At 43.3% G+C, this 18263-nt stretch overlaps 2 protein-coding genes across 10 annotated transcripts in view; one reads left to right on the forward strand and one right to left on the reverse strand.

Moving 5' to 3' along the window:
- The window catches only part of PIK3CD (phosphatidylinositol-4,5-bisphosphate 3-kinase catalytic subunit delta), a 32928-nt gene extending 19255 nt beyond the window's left edge, over positions 1-13673 (forward strand). For 4 of the 6 annotated variants that reach the window (XM_074893175.1, XM_074893172.1, XM_074893174.1 and 1 more), the window contains 13 exons: positions 186-245; positions 448-615; positions 1406-1527; positions 1692-1835; positions 2525-2624; positions 3462-3640; positions 3840-3949; positions 4564-4642; positions 4888-5055; positions 5850-5973; positions 7570-7715; positions 7964-8096; positions 8670-13673. In XM_074893175.1, the coding sequence (XP_074749276.1) occupies positions 186-245; positions 448-615; positions 1406-1527; positions 1692-1835; positions 2525-2624; positions 3462-3640; positions 3840-3949; positions 4564-4642; positions 4888-5055; positions 5850-5973; positions 7570-7715; positions 7964-8096; positions 8670-8807 (1671 nt within the window). In that variant the 3' untranslated portion in view covers positions 8808-13673. Of the gene's footprint in view, positions 1-185; positions 246-447; positions 616-1405; positions 1528-1691; positions 1836-2524; positions 2625-3461; positions 3641-3839; positions 3950-4563; positions 4643-4887; positions 5056-5849; positions 5974-7569; positions 7716-7963; positions 8097-8669 lie in introns of those variants that run through there. The other 2 variants (XR_012632074.1, XR_012632076.1) reach the window with 2 other exon arrangements.
- Positions 13674-13813: 140 nt separating this feature from the next.
- Positions 13814-18263, reverse strand: part of CLSTN1 (calsyntenin 1) — a 42244-nt gene continuing 37794 nt past the window's right edge. For all 4 annotated transcript variants that reach the window (XM_074893178.1, XM_074893177.1, XM_074893176.1 and 1 more), the window contains 3 exons: positions 18011-18146; positions 17132-17316; positions 13814-16450 (listed from right to left, as the gene is read on the reverse strand). In XM_074893178.1, coding sequence (XP_074749279.1) covers positions 16256-16450; positions 17132-17316; positions 18011-18146 — 516 coding nt within the window. In that variant the 3' untranslated portion in view covers positions 13814-16255. The remainder of the gene's footprint in view (positions 16451-17131; positions 17317-18010; positions 18147-18263) is intronic.

Consider the following 18263-nt stretch of genomic DNA (forward strand, 5'->3'; position numbering starts at 1 on the left):
TTACACCTCTGAGCAGAGGGGTCCTGCTGAGTATATTACCTACACTTGGGCTGTGAGAGGTGTGATTCCCTTCTCCAGAGGTGGCAAGTGACTGATCTCTAATGCAGCATAAATGCCTGAAGTGATGGTGAGCTGGAAGTGCAGAGAAAATGAGGAGCCTTTCTCATTCTTTGTTTGTGTCCCAGCTGCTGGAGTTGGGGAGGAATGGAGAGCAACCCCGTGCTGCACCAGAAGATCCTGAGGAGGTGAGTCTTCTGGCGTCGGTTTTTCAGCTGTGTGCAAGCCTGGTTTCATACATCAAGTTACACATTTCTACCTTACCCCCAGCCAGCTCTTTTCACCAAACTGGGTCATGACCCAGTCCTACAGGGTCTCTCTGGGCTGGGAAGTCCTCTGGGTTGAGACTGAGCCCTGTGTATGCTCTTTTCCTGTGATTCCCATGAGCAGAAGCTGCAGCTGAAGGAAATACTGGAGCGGAGGAGCCACACTGAACTGTATGAGCACGAGAAAGATCTGGTGTGGAAAATGAGATACGACATCCGTGACCAGTACCCACAAGCTTTGGCAAAGCTGCTTATCATCACCAAATGGAACAAGCATGAAGACGTTGCCCAGGTGAGGATGCTGGGGTTGGCAGCCAGGGCTCCCTTTTGGATCCATCTTTCAGTGTCTACGTTCCTGTGTTGTGTCTGGGAGGCCAACTTCGCAGGGGATGTTTCGCAGTGCCCCTCTGCAGGTAGGCTTGGCATCACTGACGCTGAGGAAGATTTTCTGTTCTCAACTAGTCACTGCAAACGTATGCTGAGTGGTACCCAGCTGAGCTGAGGTTTGGCTCCTCTGGGCTCTGTTTGGCTCTGTGTGCTGTCCCAGACTCATTACTGACCAACAGGGTCTTGCTTAGTCCCTCTAGAAACTGGAGGCAAGAAAAAAATCTGTTTAATTCACAGCAGAAATAGGATTTGGATTGGATATTCTTAACTGATAGTGAGAGACCAGCACAAGCTACCTTGGGGTCAGTGAATCTCTTCCACTGAGAACACCGGACATTGGTTAGGGATGGTGTCTGTGCTGCTCATCCCTCCTTACTTCAAGAGCTTTGACAGGACCTTCTAAAGGTCCCTTTCTAGTCTACATTATTATGCTGCAGAAAAGTGCTTTTCCGAAAGAGTTGATTCTGCTGATGGTGGTACAGTAAAGGTAGTCCTGCCGTGGACTTGAATGGCTCCTCCTGTCAGCCTTGCTAGAAAGTTTGGGCTGATGGTTTTTGACCTGGTGTCTGCAAACTTGCTCTGAGGCATCTATAAATAGTGACCCCCCACAGAGGAGCTACTCTTCCATCAGTAGATTTATATCCATTGTTATAAAAACCTTGTTCTTTTTCTGCCTTTTTTTTCCGCCCTTACAGATGATTTCTCTGCTTCAGACCTGGCCAGAGTTGCCTGTCCTTAATGCCTTGGAGCTGCTGGATTTTAGCTTCCCTGACCGATATGTTGGTTCCTTTGCTATCAACTCATTAAAGAAGCTGACGTAAGTGTTATCCACAAGGGATACGCAGAGCCCCTTTCTATTTATGTTTAGAGCTGCTGAGGGGGACTGTGAACAAGGCTGACAGTCTTGTCTTTACAGTTTTTGCAAGTACACTTGTTGCAGTAAAGAGAAGGTTGTCTCTTATTTTTCCCGTCTGTCCACAGAGATCATGAATTGTTCCAATACCTGCTACAGCTTGTCCAGGTGCTTAAGTATGAATCCTACTTAGACTGTGAATTAACCAAGTTCCTGCTGGACAGGGCGTTATCCAACCGCAAGATTGGCCACTTCCTCTTCTGGCATCTGAGGTAAACAGCAAATGTTTTGGGCGTTTTTTCAGCAGTGAAGCAAAAGCAGCATTTACTGGTTTCCTCGTTGCTCTGTGAAGTGAGACAGCAAGCATGTCTGTCTGTATAGGTGCCAGGGTACTTACTGAAAGGCTCTTGGCTGTCCTTTAGTGCCTTTCATCAAAGCATTGGTGGGATTTCCTTGCTGTGACTACCAAAACCCAGGAACTGCTGCTTTTTACACTGGGAGACTGAATAAGGATTATTTCAGGAGGATGAAAAATCTGTTTGTTATTTTTTTCTTTTGTTGTGGTGGTGGTGTTTGGGTTGGGTTCTGTTTTCAGAATTTATATACATATGCATGCCTGTGAGTTGAAATCTACTTTGGACACCCATGGCCACCTGCCAGTTCTGAGCCATGGGCTCTGAACTGTCCTTGCTTCTTAAGTAATGTTCTCAAAGGAGTGGTTAGCAATTTAGTCATCCAGAAAAATGTCTCATCACTTCAAGCAATGGTTTTTCTACATCACCTTCTGGGGTGGGTGCGTTTTTTTCCCTCCCCAGTACGCAGAAAGAATCTAAGCAGCAGCTAACATTCTGCACCATCCTCTTCCCCTCCCCGCCCCCCCATCCTTGTGCTGGTGTGAATGGGAGAATTAGTCACTCAGTGCAGTGAGTCAGAATTGCTTTACCCTTCGTTCTTCCTCTAGGTCAGAAATGCATGTTCCTGCAGTTGCCTTGAGGTTTGGCCTGATCCTGGAAGCATACTGCAGAGGCAGCACCCACCATATGAAAGTTTTGATGAAACAGGTAAAAAGTGCTTTTAACGCTAAGGTTGACTTCCTTCTTGCTTGGAGCTGGTTCTCAGCTGTTAGCTTTTCCAACTTCATGTTATCAGTAATCCAGAAAAAAGCCTTTTAACTGCTGTATTTGTTTTGGCATATCCTATTAAGGGCCTGGAGTTCCCCATCACGTGTGACTTTCCTCAGCTCTTACCCGCACGCATCCCAGACTACACTATGTGTCTGAACAGTTTGAAATGTTCAGAGACCTCTGCTGTTATTAGATGAGTTGAATGAGTTACCGTTTAGTAGGAGCTGATCACAACTGGCTGATTCAGAGCAGTGCACCCTTTCCTTCAGTTGCTGTGCGGAGGTAGTCCTGCTATTTACCCACGCTCTAAAGCTTCCATATTTATCGAGGATCACTTACCTAATTCAGAAGCGAGGGACTCGTGTACATGAAGTTGGATCTAAGACATGCCTACAAACCTGTGCTCCTTCTAATTTCAAGACTGAGTGGCACTTCTGGATAACCAGAACTCCCCAAAAGTATTGAAGGGCAGCAGCTATAGGTTTCGTCCTCACTCTTCTAGCCAGTGCACCTCACTTCTTCCTTTGGTGCTCGATCACGTGCATTACTCCTGGTGCAGTCGTTACCTTGCAAAATAACCATAATTATTATAGATCTCCCTCAAGCCAATACTACTAAATTTGTTCTGTTGCAGTGTGTGAAATTTCACAAGTTGAAGAGAAGGTAAGAGATATAACCAAGGTTTACATTTCACAGTAGATTTTAACAGTTTTTAAACTTTCTCCAGGAATTTTCTATTTGTTAACCCTGTTCCCTCCCTCCCCTTTTTTTCAGGGAGAAGCACTCAACAAGATGAAAGCTCTGAATGACTTTGTTAAATCGAGTTCTCAGAAGGCCCCCAAGCCTCAAACCAAGGAGATGATGCATGTGTGCATGAAGCAGGAAACTTATCTTGAAGCACTTTCCCACCTCCAGTCCCCCCTGAACCCCAACATTATCCTTGCTGAAGTTTGGTAAGGAAGATAGCTGCATCTCTTAATTTGTGCCACAGGCTTTGTTCAGCAGCAGAGCCAGGCTTCTGGTTACCCCAAGGTCCCCTTTTCTCATGGAAGTGACCAGTCCATTAACATTTGTAGGTGCTGTTGAATTTGCAGCTTTGGCTGCTTTTTTAATAGATGGAAACTCTGACAGTAATATTTTTGTTTCCTCTAGTGTGGATCAGTGCACCTTTATGGACTCCAAAATGAAACCTTTATGGATTGTGTTTAATAATGAAGAGACAGGTGGAGGTGGAGTGGGTATTATTTTTAAAAATGGTGACGGTAAGTCAGTCTTTAAAGGATATGTCTTCACAGGCATAATAGCCTCAAATATTTATTGTGGTGAGGGGGTCTACATATGGATGAAGTTGTGTAGATGAGGACCACCAAGGTGTTGGAGTTTTTTGGCAGTAATCAGGAGATAGAATAAACTCCCCTTTATATTTCACTTGCTGCCCTCTTCATTAAGATTTTAGCACAGTAGTAGCTGGATACCCTTGCACAGTAAAAAGAAAGTCTGGAAGAGCTACAGCAGTCCAGGCTGGGTAGGGTCAGAGTGGCTGCTGCTCACTGTTGTGTCCAGACAGATGTTTTCTGAAGTCCTACACTGACTGCTGTGGGAAGAGCTTTGGCAAAGTAAAGGAGCATATCTCTCCATTAGCATAATCATGTTTGAGTTACTGCATCCAGTGTGGTGGCTCTACGCTATCACTGTACTAGTAAACATTGCTCGGTGCTGATGTTCTTTACAAGCTAGACCTAGCAAGTGCCAAACGTGGCAAAGGCCCCTCTAGCAGCCTGCTGCAGGGGCAGAACAAGTGCCATTTGCAAGAATGCAAGAGGAGGGGAGAATGGGAGGCACTTAGGACCCTTTTTTCCTTTGTTATGCTGCACAGATCTTCGTCAGGACATGCTGACTCTGCAGATGATCCAGTTGATGGACATCCTGTGGAAGCAGGAGGGCCTGGACCTGAGGTGAGTAATGTGCACACAGTTGTCCTACTGCAGTGATAAGTCGTGTGTGGTGAGGCCATTTTTGTCTGTAAGTTTATTTTGTCCCCGACGGGTCTGTCGAGTATTCTGTGAGCAGCTAAGTCAGGTGGTGTGGTACTGAAGAGTAGAAATGCCGAGTAGATATGGCAGTCAAGGGAAAGCTTAAAAGTCAACAGGACCCAATTCTGGGCAAGAATTCAGTGGAAGGGTTTCTTTCATCTCTGCAGGATGACCCCTTATGGCTGCCTCTCCACAGGAGACAAGACGGGGCTGATAGAAGTAGTCATGCACTCAGACACCATCGCCAACATCCAGCTGAACAAGAGCAACATGGCGGCCACGGCGGCCTTCAACAAGGATGCGCTGCTGAACTGGCTCAAATCCAAGAACCCAGGGTAAGTGAGCTGACCTTTACTCAGTGCTGCTTTACTGCTTCCTTCCATCTAGCAAGGTTTCTTCTGCTTTGCTCAATTTTTTTCCTTCAGTTATGCATATTTCCAAGCTGTCCCGCAGTGTCTATGGCTGCCTCACTGCCTGGCACACCAGAAGGCATCATGTGGATCTGTATGAGTCTTGAGCAGAAATGGAGGCATCTGGGTTTCTATGTGCAAACTTTCTTGATCTTTGATAGCTTAAGGGTAGCACTGTCCACAGGCTGGATCCAAACCTTGATCTTCCCCTTGGTCCCATTACTTTGTCCAGAGACAGATGGACAGTCAGCATGGTGGCAGCTGGAGAAGGGGCAGAAGGAGTAATGCCAAAACTGGGAGGTGAAGAAAGAAAGTGGCACAAAAGCTGTGTGGTGTGGGGTTTTACTAGATACAGAAACAGACAGCAGCAATATATCAGTGCTACGGTGGTGTAGCAGGCACCAACAGGAATCATTCTAGGAGCCCACTTTGTCTTTTGGATCTGTGGAGGTCTTGAAATGAGTTAATTTAGTTGAGACTAAACCATTTTCGTTGAGATTGTGGACACAACCTTATCCCAACCTCTCCCATTACAGACAGTTGTAGTTTTTGCACTGCAGGGATGGGAGTACTGCCTCTGGAGAGCACTACAGAAATTCAAACATGTGATTCCCTTACTCCAGGCTTGCATGGGGGAAGCTGTAAAAACACCTTTCCCAGGATGAAGTACTGGTCTTCAAAGTAAAATTTTCTTTCAATCTTTTTCTTACCCTCTTTAGTGACGCATTAGAACAAGCTATAGAGGAGTTCACTCTTTCCTGTGCCGGGTACTGCGTGGCAACGTATGTGCTGGGGATAGGTGACCGGCACAGCGATAACATCATGATCCGGGAAACTGGACAGGTATGGGGATTCACTGCTGCTGTTGAAGTACTGGAAGAGGGGCATGAATGCTGCTTAGCAATGGACAGATACATCCCAGTGCAATCCTACTGCTAAGGAATGTACCTCACCTTCCAGCCCAGAGGCAGACTGGACAAATATTCTCAATAGCTTCTGTCATTAAGAGGGTAAATACAGTTTTATAATTTGAATTGCAATTCTGTAAGCATCACTGCCATCAGCTGCCGCTGTTAATACTTTGAAATTACAGTGGAGCAATTCATACCTCTCAGGCCTAAAATTGTCTGCAGATGGAAACTCAAGCATTGTATTTATCAGTCTGAAGACTTACTTGGCTTCAGCAGAGTCACAAATCGCTTGTAGTTGCTAGGTAAGATACTCTGTTACTTACCCAAGCTGATATATTTATAGTCTTTCTCACAGAAAAAATGTGGTGTGTTTGTTTTTAAATGAATGCAAGTGAGCAGCATGGTTTTAACTTCACATCATACCTGTACCGATTCCTTTACTTTTCCACAAGAGATTATAACTTCTCGTACACTGTTTGGAAGATAAAGGGCAGAACTAGGAAAAAGAAAATCCCTTTGTTAACAGAACACGTGCTAAACTAGATCAGTAATATTTTGGTAAAGGGGGAGGTCTAAGCTATCTATCTACAAAGGCTAAACCAACCCTGTGCTAGGTGGTGCAAGGTAAGTCTCCTGCATGGCCAGTAAAGTCAGCTAGTTAGTTAATATTTGAAAGTAAGAAATGGCTGCTGATGTTTTGAGACTCAGGTACATGCAACTGCCTGTCTGCACTCTTTTGGTGTAGCATCCCATTCCTCTACATGTTATTCCTGTAAATTGAGCAGTTGTGGTCAAATCCTGGTAGTGCCTTTGTTTTGGGGTCACAGCAGGGACACTAACGTCCCTCCCCGGGCTGTGACTAGCAGCAGCCCTTATCTAGGACGGCCTCTTCTCCTCATATAAAAATGCTGGAGCTCACACAACTGTTCCCGCAGATCAGAGGCTGCTCAGTTCTTTGTCCGCGTGGGGGAGCTGGTGCCCCGCGGTACAGCCTCCGGGTTTGTACAGCGGCGTGTGCCAGTTCTGCACAGCATCTGCCTCCCCTCCTTCCTCGAGTGGTGCAACGACTGCGCTGGGCTTGGTATTTAAAAAAGAAAAAAGGAGAGAGGAAAAAAAAATAACCTTACCTGAGCAAGTAATATTTTGTAGCAACTTCAGAACAGGGCATCATCTCTCTACACGCTGGGACTGCAGCCTGCACTGGTAGGGTGCCCATTTTAGTTCTCTTTCTGCTCCTACTAGTGACACACTAAGGTTTTACAAAAACCAGAAATTTCTTCAGATATGCCAGGTATTGAAGAGGTAAGTACCTTGTCTGTCCTACCCAGCATCTACTTACACTAGAGAATATCCTGACAGGTAAATATTGTCTCCCTTCCCAAAGGAGTGCCGTGGGAGAGGTCATTTTCTCCCTCCCAAAAGCCTGTGGTCAGTATCTTTTGAATACGGTAACTGTCAAGAGAACTGAACACCGATCAGCTAGAATAGATACTATTCTAAAACAATTTTTTTTCTTCCTCATTTTCAGCTGTTCCATATTGATTTTGGCCACTTCTTGGGGAACTTCAAGACTAAATTTGGTATTAACAGGGAACGAGTTCCTTTCATCTTAACCTACGACTTTGTGCATGTTATCCAGCAAGGAAAAACTAACAACAATGAGAAATTTGAAAGGTAAGTTTTAGCAGTAAACTTGACTTGAGCTTTTTAAGCTCTGCATTTTCAGATTTCCACCAATGATATGTAGCCTATAGCTGTCTATACACATGAAAGTAAATAAATTATCTACCTGTTAGAGAAGGTGAAAGAGCTTGGTAGTCATCAATGCAGACAGCAGCGTTCAGACTAATCCATAGTCTTGCTTTATAAAACGGTATAGGCTGCAGTCTTCATTCCTTTGCCTCATCTTCCTTTCTGAACAGATTCAGGGGTTATTGTGAAAAAGCCTATATGATTCTGAGGCGCCATGGTCTTCTCTTCCTGCACTTGTTTGCACTGATGAAAGCTGCTGGCCTGCCAGAACTCAGCTGCTCTAAAGACATTCAGTATCTAAAGGTAAGAGAAGCAGAGCCCAGATATGGTTAAAACTGGATACCTGATCTTGTAGCTCAGTGAGGAGCAGTTCAGTGTGGAAGGGCATGTTCTTAGAGGCAAATGAGCTCCAAATTGCATGAGTAGACATTCAGTGTTCATGTGCAGGACATCAGAAATGCCAGGTACTGGTGCTCAGGAAATGATTCTTCCGCACAAAGGCAGCAAGTACCTTGTAGAACCAGCCTGTGGGGACGGAGACAGAGCTCCTTGGTTGTGTATCATTTCCTGGTCCCAGCTTGCCTCTTAAATTACAACCACCTAGCCCTGGCCAGCTGAAAGACAGTGGCTTTGTACAAGAGCACTGAAAAACCTGTTTCCCTCTGCTCAATGTAAGAGTAGGATGCAGGTATTTATCAGAACAAAAAAAAACTCTCCTGCAACTATGGTAAAAACAATTAATGGCTACTCATTCCCTACTCAGTGCTCCTTTCAACGGAGCAATTTCTTAGTGAGCAAACATCGTCGTAGCTGAGGAGTTCCTTGTTCAGTTGCACTTACAGTGAGGCTACACCGATTTCTGCCTCTTACCTTCAGGATTCCCTAGCTCTTGGGAAAACAGACGAGGAGGCACTGAAGCACTTCAGACTAAAGTTTAACGAAGCCCTGCGAGAGAGCTGGAAAACCAAAGTGAACTGGCTGGCACACAACGTATCCAAAGATAACAGACAGTAGAGCAACATCAGCCTGCACACTTGCTCCAAGAGAATGTAATACCTGCACTGAGTCCAGCAACTGTAGACAGGTTTTTAAAGACTGATGAATGTTGCCATGTTGAAGATCCCCCACCTGCGTTCCCAGAGATCAGACATTTCTGCATGACTGAAAAATTGTTGGACTCTCATCAGCCACAAAATCTTGTCTGCTGTAGATCTTTGGGGGACAAGGGAGAGGCGTGAGGCAATAAAATTACTGCATACAGTGAAAGGTAGGTAGATGTACTGTACCCTTAAGAACTTGTTAAGCTTCAAATACATCTTCTGATGGAAGAGTTCAGGCAGTTGTAACATCCTTCCAGTGTGTTAATGTGTATATTTCTATTTTCTTGAAAATTGAGCTGAACACTGAGAACCTACTATCCCTGTAGCTCTCATACAATAGCCCATCTTCTAGGACCCCACCATTACAGCTCGAAGGCATTAACTTCACCACGTGATCGCTCCTCCTACCCTGTTTCAGTGTACACCAAGGTAGTTCAGCTTAAATCACCACTGAAGCTGACTTGGACAAATTGTTTTAGTCTGCGTTGTGACCGGATAACAATACCCACGCTGTCGTATTACTCTGTCTCTGCTGTGGAGGCCCACGTGTTCTGAAACTGAGCTGGAACCCAGCTATTGCTGTCAAAAAACTGATGCCACAGGAACAGGCTTGGATTGGCCAGGGGTTACGTGGTTGTCTTTGCTTTCCTAAGTCAGACCTTAGCCAAGCCTCAAGCAGTTCCTGGGTTGCTGCGTTTATTCTGTTTTTTAAGCCTGAAAACAGCAAGATAGCATTTTCAAAATTGGCATGTAAGGGTGGTTGCTACACGTACCTCCTGCTGGGGTACGTTAGAGCTGGTTTACCACCTGGTTTCCCTGTAACAGGTGCGTGCGGGGCACTGGCCTACACCTACGTAAGCACTGGGATACAACACTGTACCCCCGTGTCAGCTGGGACAGATGGTGCCGTTCTGTGCCGGAGTTATTTGGCCAGTCTGCCTGCCTGTGGAAGGAGAGAGGAGTGCCAGATGAGTGGGTTTAACACTGAAACACTCTTAAGTTGCATCTCAGTTCTCGTCTTCTTACAAATTTATTCCATCTTCCTTCTTTCAACCGTGGTACACGACTCCTCGTCTGTCGTTAGAGCCGAGGTGGAGACTGTGTGTCTGGGCGGGGGTTCAGCCAGAGAGCAAGCCGTGGTCATCCGTGCGGGTACCTAAATCAGGCCAAACTCCCCTCCTGTCCTCACTGCTGCCTGTCTCCTTCCCAAGCAGGATCTGTCCCGTCTCCCACAAGGTGCTGTAACCAACCACGTCTTTCTGCTCCTGTGTCCTGTCTCTGGCTGGTGTCCCCACCCGGGGGCAGTTCTGAGCACTGGTGTTGCACAGGGACAGATGAGCAGGAGCACAGTGAGGTCAGGGGGTTGTGCTGGAGCATGGGGGGAGCAGTGTGGGTAGCACCCCGTCCCTGGGGTGCTTCCTTCCATTTCCCCACGTTCCCTGCAACATCAGGCTCCCATGGAGGTGCTGGCATTCCTGCCTTTGGAGGAATAGCGTAGTCTAACTTTCAAGACGCCCCTGAAGCTGAATCCTGTATTTGATTTGGGTGCCCATAACTAGGTTGAGCAATTTTCTTTCACTCATAGAAGTGTTTTTTAAACTCTTTTACTTATGTAGGTAAAAAAAATGCAGGTGTTTCAGATCCTGTTTCTCAAGTGACACATATTGACAAATGATGGACTATTCTCTCATGTAAATTTAGCTTTCATGTCTGGTTTAAAATTCCCACAAAACCAGCAAGTTTAGGACAGAGCCTGAACTGACCTGTTTATTCTTAAATCTTCCCTAGCATAGGATAAATTTGACTTGATGGTATTTTTGCATCCAGCACATAGGTACAACTCATTCTTGATTTCCAGCTCTCTTTAATGGTTTAGAATGAGGTAACCCTGTACTTCAAAATTAAAAGAATGCTGCCCTATACTGGCTAAGTCCACCTTTTTTTTTTTTTTATTTAAGAGGACAAGTTCAAATGTATTTGTTCTTCATCAGCTGCATAGCTGAGCTAACACTGCCTTAAAAAAGTAACTTCTACCCTAAGTAGAAATGAATAGTAGTAGGTAATACTAGGTTTGGTCAGTGAATGGAGTACGAAACACCTTTAGTAAACCCTTCCCTCATTACCTTTACATACAAACAGGTAGATACTAGCGGATTATGATGTAGTGTTACGCTGTTGCTAATTTAAATTCTGATTTAAAGTACTTACTATTTCTTTTCATAAAAGATGTTATGCTATGAAGTCTATTCTATACTGATTTGTATATATTAATATAAACCAGGTTGCCTCTCATAGAAGAAGCAGTTACATAGAGGACAACTCATTTTAACTTTATATACCCCTTGGAGATCCCCTTTTTCTGCACCTTTCAAATGATACTGTATGGGACCGAGAAGTGGCCAGAACATTCCAAGATAGAATGGCACTTACCCTTCCCAGTGATCCAAATTAATAACTTAACACATTCCTCTGTAACAGTTCCCCAGCGTATTATTTAATAATAATAGTACTGAAGGTGTGTTTGCAGCAAGTAATTGTTCCTGCTGTACTTCCTCTGTTACAGACCCTCCTTAGCTGGAGCTGAACGCTAGCTCCGTGTCTCCTGGTAACTGCATCTGACACTAGGGAAGCAGCAGTGCGTAAACGGGAACAAACTGACCTGCAGGAAACAAAACACCACCTCGACTGGAGGCAGCGCTCTAGAACTGCTGCTGCTTCTAGAGATTAGACTAAAAGAAACTCCCTGTAGTCTTGAGTGTTGTCCTCTGTGAAGGATGAGCTCTCAGCAAGATGCTATCAATTACTTGCACTGATGTGGTTCTCCTGAGTCTAGAATATTACTACTCACTGTTTTACGTGAACTGAACAGTATTAGTGGTCTCAGGTTTCAAATAAAATCTTAAAACAGTGAATCCATATTTGTAATTAGAAGTACAGTATTATGAAACTGAACTGGTCAACAAATAGGAGAGTAAACCATCAGACTTTAAGCTGTTTTAAAGTATTATAAGGATAATTTTCCTTTCCTGTGCCAGACTATATAGCCTCAAGCTTCACAAGCTCAGAGGGTGCTGGGTGTCACAATTTAAATTAGGAGTAGGAAGATGTTTGTATCTCTTGCATCCAATTGAAAAAAAAAATCCATTACCATAAGGACTTGGACAAATGCTGAAGTTTCCACGGGGCAGCAGATTACCACAACTGACAGCAAGTCTGTGCTTGCACAGCAAGATGCTGCTGTACGCCATCAGAGGACTGCACAGCTTTGCTTTACTTTTCCCCCCCTGAGAAAAACAGGTCACATGATGCTACTTTCCAGTTAATATTCAGGACTAATGCGCACAATCGATGTCTGGTAAACACTTGTTTGTGCATCAGACCTCTGGGATGATTATTTTAGAAGGTTTCACCACTCTAACAGTTTGATGCCATCTTTTGTAATTCTTCAAGGTTTTCTTAAGAGCTAGATTTGTGGAGATCAAGCATTCTGCACCCAAGCTTAACGGAATATATAGAAAATTTGTCACAAGCATGGAATAAAGTGAGGTTGGCAGGGATCCTGCTGAAATACTGAAAAGTGAAAAAGGAGCCCAACACTCAAGCTTTAACAGTTGTTTTGATACTAGAAGAAAATACTGCAGGATTTAGAGCTCTCTGCATGCTAATCAGACAGTGAAAACACAGCACTGCACCCATCTGAGTCACTGCTCCGCAGCAGGGAGAGGCAGACATTTGCAACCTCTCCATGTTCCCTCCCTCAGGGTGGTATGCCCAGATTCTTTTTGCTTGCAGAGTTCCCTGTGGCCACACAAGTTTGCTCCATTTTAAAGGATAAACTATTGCTAGTTCCTTCCTTATTAAACTAATTTATCGAGCACACAGTATGCAAAAATACCAGGCTACATGCAAGCTGAGATGCACTGAAACGACAGCAACCTCATCAGTGGTTTGTACGTTCTTGTGGAAAGGAAAATACAATTCTGTAAATGTAAAAGCAGCACTCTCACACTGTCACAAAGTGGCAAAGCAGGATCCTGCACGGCAGCCTCACCTGGCAGTCTTCTCAGTCACTCTTAGGTGCTTGGTTTGCAGACTCGCAGCAGTTTGTACCTGCAGCTGTTGTTGGGGGTCATGTTTCCAGAAATCTCAGGCCCTAATACAGTTTTACAGAAGTACAGCAAAGCAGCAGTGCCTCATGTCATCTGTCCTTCAGTTTTAGAAGTGCAATAAACCAAAATTGTATCAGTGTAAATTCCAAAATCCAGCACAGTCTTACAGAGAGGTTACTTAGTCTAGAAAATTGACTTACCTGCAAGAAACAAAAATATCAGTGAGTTATCAAGTGGACCTTCTTCCTTGACACCACCGAGTAGCATCTTGAATGAAACTGATGGCTCTACTACGTCAGCGAAGACCCTCTGACTCCAAATTTACAAAGCAGCAGCTCACCTGAGAGTTTTCAGCAATTTGAAGGGTACTGAAGATTGAAACTTAAATCACTTTCAAAAACTTTACATTTCACTATAAAGAAGTAGCTTTTGATTTTATAAATATGCTCAAAATTATACCCCTTTCTATTTCTATTTATTTAGAGTTTCTGTGATTATTTTTAACTCTGTACAAACTGATTGTGCTTATTCTGTTGCCTTTGAAAAAAGAAGTATTTTTTTAAGCCAAACCATGGTTCTGTAAAAAGAGAATGTTTACACATTGAACTTCCCAGTTGCTTTAGGTACGTTTTGTAAGTCAGAAAATAAAAAAAAATTACTGATAAATTGTACACACATGCTGCTGAAGTCTTTCTATGCTTGAGAGATCAATGAAAACAAAACTCTTCTACTGCCACCAGCAAATTAACACACAGTTAATACCACTTGATTCAACTTTGTTCCATTCAGTAAGAAATAAATGCAAACAACCTTTAGAACCAGAAATTTATTGTAGCTTATAGACTTTCCAAACTGACCTGTTACCAATATACACATCTGAAAAGTTATACCCACAGTGGCTACAAACTGCATCAGGACATTTACAACTTTTCAGTATTACCATTAAGTCATGATCAGTTTTGGTCTAAAATACAGCAGCTACAGCAACAGTATATGGAAGGATAAGTCTTCTACACATTAACACAGGACAACTGTCAGACATAAGTTAAAAGTTTCCCAGTTTACTTAAAACTAGCAGTTATATTACCACGTAAGTAGTCAAAACCATTTCCCCATTTTAGAAATCTAAAATTTTACATAAAAAAAACAACCCCCAAAAACGGTAAGCTAGTTGTGTGGGTTCTCTTCCCTGCTTCCAGGTCCATCTACTATTGTTAAAGGCACTCTGCAGTTAAGCCTTACCCCAGGTAAAACCCACCATTAGATCCCATTACACACATCACTAGGTGAGAATAGGTCTGCTCTGAAAATCAAAACTATAGAAACATTTGGATCAATCCTTATCTTTTAGCTAATTGTGACCCTCTGCGCCCCACCCTTTGGCTTGCTTGCTGCTCCTCTAGCACGCTTACCCAGTGCACCATCTCCCTGCTGTGTCCTCTCAGCTACGAGATGTGGGCTCTGCGCACCGCGAACAAAGGCAGACTACGTACAAGATCAAAAACTGGAACTCTGCTTACCGTGCTGAGGAGTGAAGGGAGTCCTAGTCTCCTGTTACAAGCAAAACAAGTTACTCTTTTTAATCCACCTCCAAAGGTAAAAATCAAGTAAAGCAGATACTCATTATTCAAGGCTCTGCATAAGACCAAATGAAGTTAAATAAACAAGACCTGCCTTTCAAAAAAACCAGCACTCTCCACCATGGGGTCATAACTCGCTTTTCGTACCTTTCAGCTCTTTAGAAAAGTCCTTTGCAATTCCAAGTTAGAACTTTGATCCGAAACAACCAAAATCATCTGGACTTGGAATAATATTAACATGATTCCCAAGGTTTTCTGGTTGGATAGTTTATGCTATAGTTTTTCACCAGCAGGAAAACACAATTACTAAGTGTAAACAAAGGCTTAATACACCAACAGTCCAAGTTACTGTACAAGGGGCTACAGGGAATGAGCAGGAGTGTGTTTAATAGAAATGGTATCAGCTATGCCCCAAACCCTCCCACTACCAAAATAGAAAAACTGAACAGCCAAAAAACCCCAAAATACCTATCTATGGAGACTGGTAGCCAAGGTGCACAGGTACACAGGTCTCAGGCTTTCCAGCTTCAGTAACCAATGTAACAATCAGTCAACTAAATAAATGAATAATCTGCCCTGTCAGCAGACCTGTCAGTGTGAACAGACCATCATTGTACTACAGGCAGCCTCACCATAATTAACAGGAGCTGTGGCAACACACCACAGCAACAGCACACTAATTTGCCCACCATCCAAGTAGTGTTTTTTCCCAATAACTTAAAAGCCCTTATGCCAAAGACTTAATTGGAGAAAAAAAAAAAAAACAACAAAAAAGGAAAAAGAAAAAACAAACAACTCTATTGCACAGGGCAGTTGAACCTCTTCAGAGGTTCCTAAAGCCTTTACAATTCTCACAAGCTTGCCTGTTCCCTCTGCGAAAATAAAGCCAATTAAAGAAAAGAAAAATTAAAGAAAAAACAGTGTGGGGCATGAGCGAACATGGCAGCCAAGGCCAATGACACTGTATTACTGAAACATCTACACTAGATAACTGTGCCCGTGCTCCTGCTTGCAGTAGTATGAGACTTGTAATATTTATTTCATGCTGCATGATTTTTTACTTTAGCATGTTTTAAACCCCAATCCCTGTTTTCACTACCACAAATGACATAATTACATAATTCCAATATATTTACAAAATATTAAAAAGTCTGTTAATCTTCTACATATTAACCTCATTCTGCCACTTTACACATGCACTAATTTGGGGAAAAAAATTAAAAGAAATCAACAGGCTGAAATGAGCAGCTTTACCCTTTGTCAACACACAATCTTTGCATCTTTTAGAAAGAGAAAAAGGAACAAAGCCAACTTTGTTTCACTGAGAAAAAAAAGACAGTTCAGAAATTCATGTGCAATGGCTACAGATCTGTAGAGTCACTTAGCTGAGATGACATGATGAAAAAAGTGCAAGGTGGTTCCTCACATAGCGTAAAAAAAAAAATCCAGTCACTGAGGCATGGCTGAAGGAAAAGAGGTGCTAACTACGGTTCTAGAAACAGCATCAGGAACTAGCTGACATAACACAAACACTGGGATGTGTGTGGGTTGAATCTACTGGCCAGAATGACTTTTTTTTTTTTTTTAAACACCATGAATCCTTGGTAACAATGGAGTGTATTACAGTGGAGTCTTCTAGAGCAGAAACATAAAGACAAAGGGAACAGCTAGAATCAATAACTGAGGGTAGAGTCATCCCATTCCAGCTGTTGCTGTCTATTAACATTCTGTTGGTCCTCCTCCTGCTCTCCCTCCTCCTCCTCACTGCTTTCAGACTCTGCACTAGTGATGTCATCTTCTTCTCCCTCTTCACTTTCTTCTTCCTCTTCCTCCTCTTCCTCTTCACTGCTGTGTTGATCCTCGTAAGTCTGTTAAGACAGAAATTAGCTGTTGATATCACACCGGCCAAAATTCTTTTTATTCTTTTGAGTGCAGGCACAAGGCATGATATTGAGAAAGAGCTATTACAGATTCGTTACTGGTTTTAGAATTTCAGCAGTAATTAGGCAACCAGGAAAAAAAAAAAAGGAAGTAACGCTCTTTATAATAACTTTGTAACATTGCTATCAATCCTATCACTCTAAACGAACTAGTTCTGAAGTGTGATCCAGCACTTCAGATGCTACAGGAGAAGGATCTTTCAATTAGGGTCACACAAAGAGCATTAATGTTGCACATCTGTCCCTGATTTTCTAAAAATTCAGATGTCAACCACAGAAGGAAACCTCATAAAACACAGATGTTTTGACAAGAAACTCTTGCAACTTTGGAAAAAAGCATGGTTAAGGTAGCATACAGCATGATAACCACCACTGCTGGACATCGAGCTGTAAAACCCAATTATGCATCATGGAGCTCTAACCCATGCAAGATCCCAAACGTGACTGCTCTTGGCATTTGTCACTTTGGCACGTTCATTAAAAATTCCGTTAGTATCTACTCTGTGTCCAGTGGTTGGTTTTGTTCTACAACTCAGTCTGTGTACAATCACACCCATTACAGCTGGAAAAGGGCATTTTTTTGTTGTTAAGTGCTGACACCAGCTTTACCTCCATGGGGTTCACAGTGATGGTCAAAGCAGAGTCATCCCAGTCCATCTCATTTTCCTTTCCAGTGTCCTGGTCACGCATCGTGCGCTGATGCGCCGCTCGGATTCGGAACACTCCCAGAATAATCATAAAAACCAGGAAGCTGACACAAACTACAATCACAACAGTGGCTGTACTTGGAACAACTGCAACAAGAAAATAAAAGGAGTTTCTTAGATGATACTGACACAATGCTAACTATTAGTCCTCTGTTCCCATCACCTGCAAGAGGGAAATGGCATTATACAAATATTACATGTAGCTACACAGAGGCAGTTTGTCTAAGGACACTTAAAAAGTCAGTCGGAGAGTAAGAACTAAAACTTAGTTCCTTAAGTATAATTATATCAATCTGAAGGACTGACAACACATGCAAAGCAGATTCCACCACACACAGAGACTCCTCTCTAAACTGCCCATTTTTCTTCCTCTCACATCTTGCACCCATGCCAAATTAACATAATTAAAACAGAAAGGGCAGACACCACGACTCATCAAGGGAATAACGCTGCAGTGCTTTCCTCATGCCGTTCAGAAGAAATGCTGTCCCAGTTCCTCAGAGTCTTACAGTCCCCTCAAGACCAGCACACCTCCCATCTCCCAATGTACACACACCAACACAAAGCTCTCCTGATGGCTGGAGAAGATATTTCATAGATCTCTAGTAATCCACTCCTCCCTGCCTGGGCAACAGCAGAACGGGACTGAGTAGCTGCTTAAGATTGCTAGTCCAGCACACTGGTTTAAACTCTGGGAGAAAACCCCTCTGCAGCAAGAAGCCTCTGGGACATTTTAACACCAGAAAAACACAGCTGAACTTCAGTGACTGAGAACTCTTACCTGAAAATGGATGGGGATTAGCTAAATTGTGACCAGAGAGATCAACAAATGTGTGATGCACTGGATGAACAAACTGCGGTTGTGCAGCTATGTGATTAGCATGTTCAACTGGGTTAGCTGTATGGATAACATTCACCTAGGAACGGAAAGAAAATGTTAAACTCCAGAAATGCAACAGTTTAATTCTGAAGAGATAGAAAAAAAGAACAAGAAAAAATAAGATTTTTTTTTTTTTTAAATCCTCCCAGAGTAG

This window comes from Strix uralensis, chromosome 23, assembly GCF_047716275.1.
Source record: "Strix uralensis isolate ZFMK-TIS-50842 chromosome 23, bStrUra1, whole genome shotgun sequence".
NCBI classification, from domain to species: Eukaryota; Metazoa; Chordata; class Aves; order Strigiformes; family Strigidae; genus Strix; species Strix uralensis.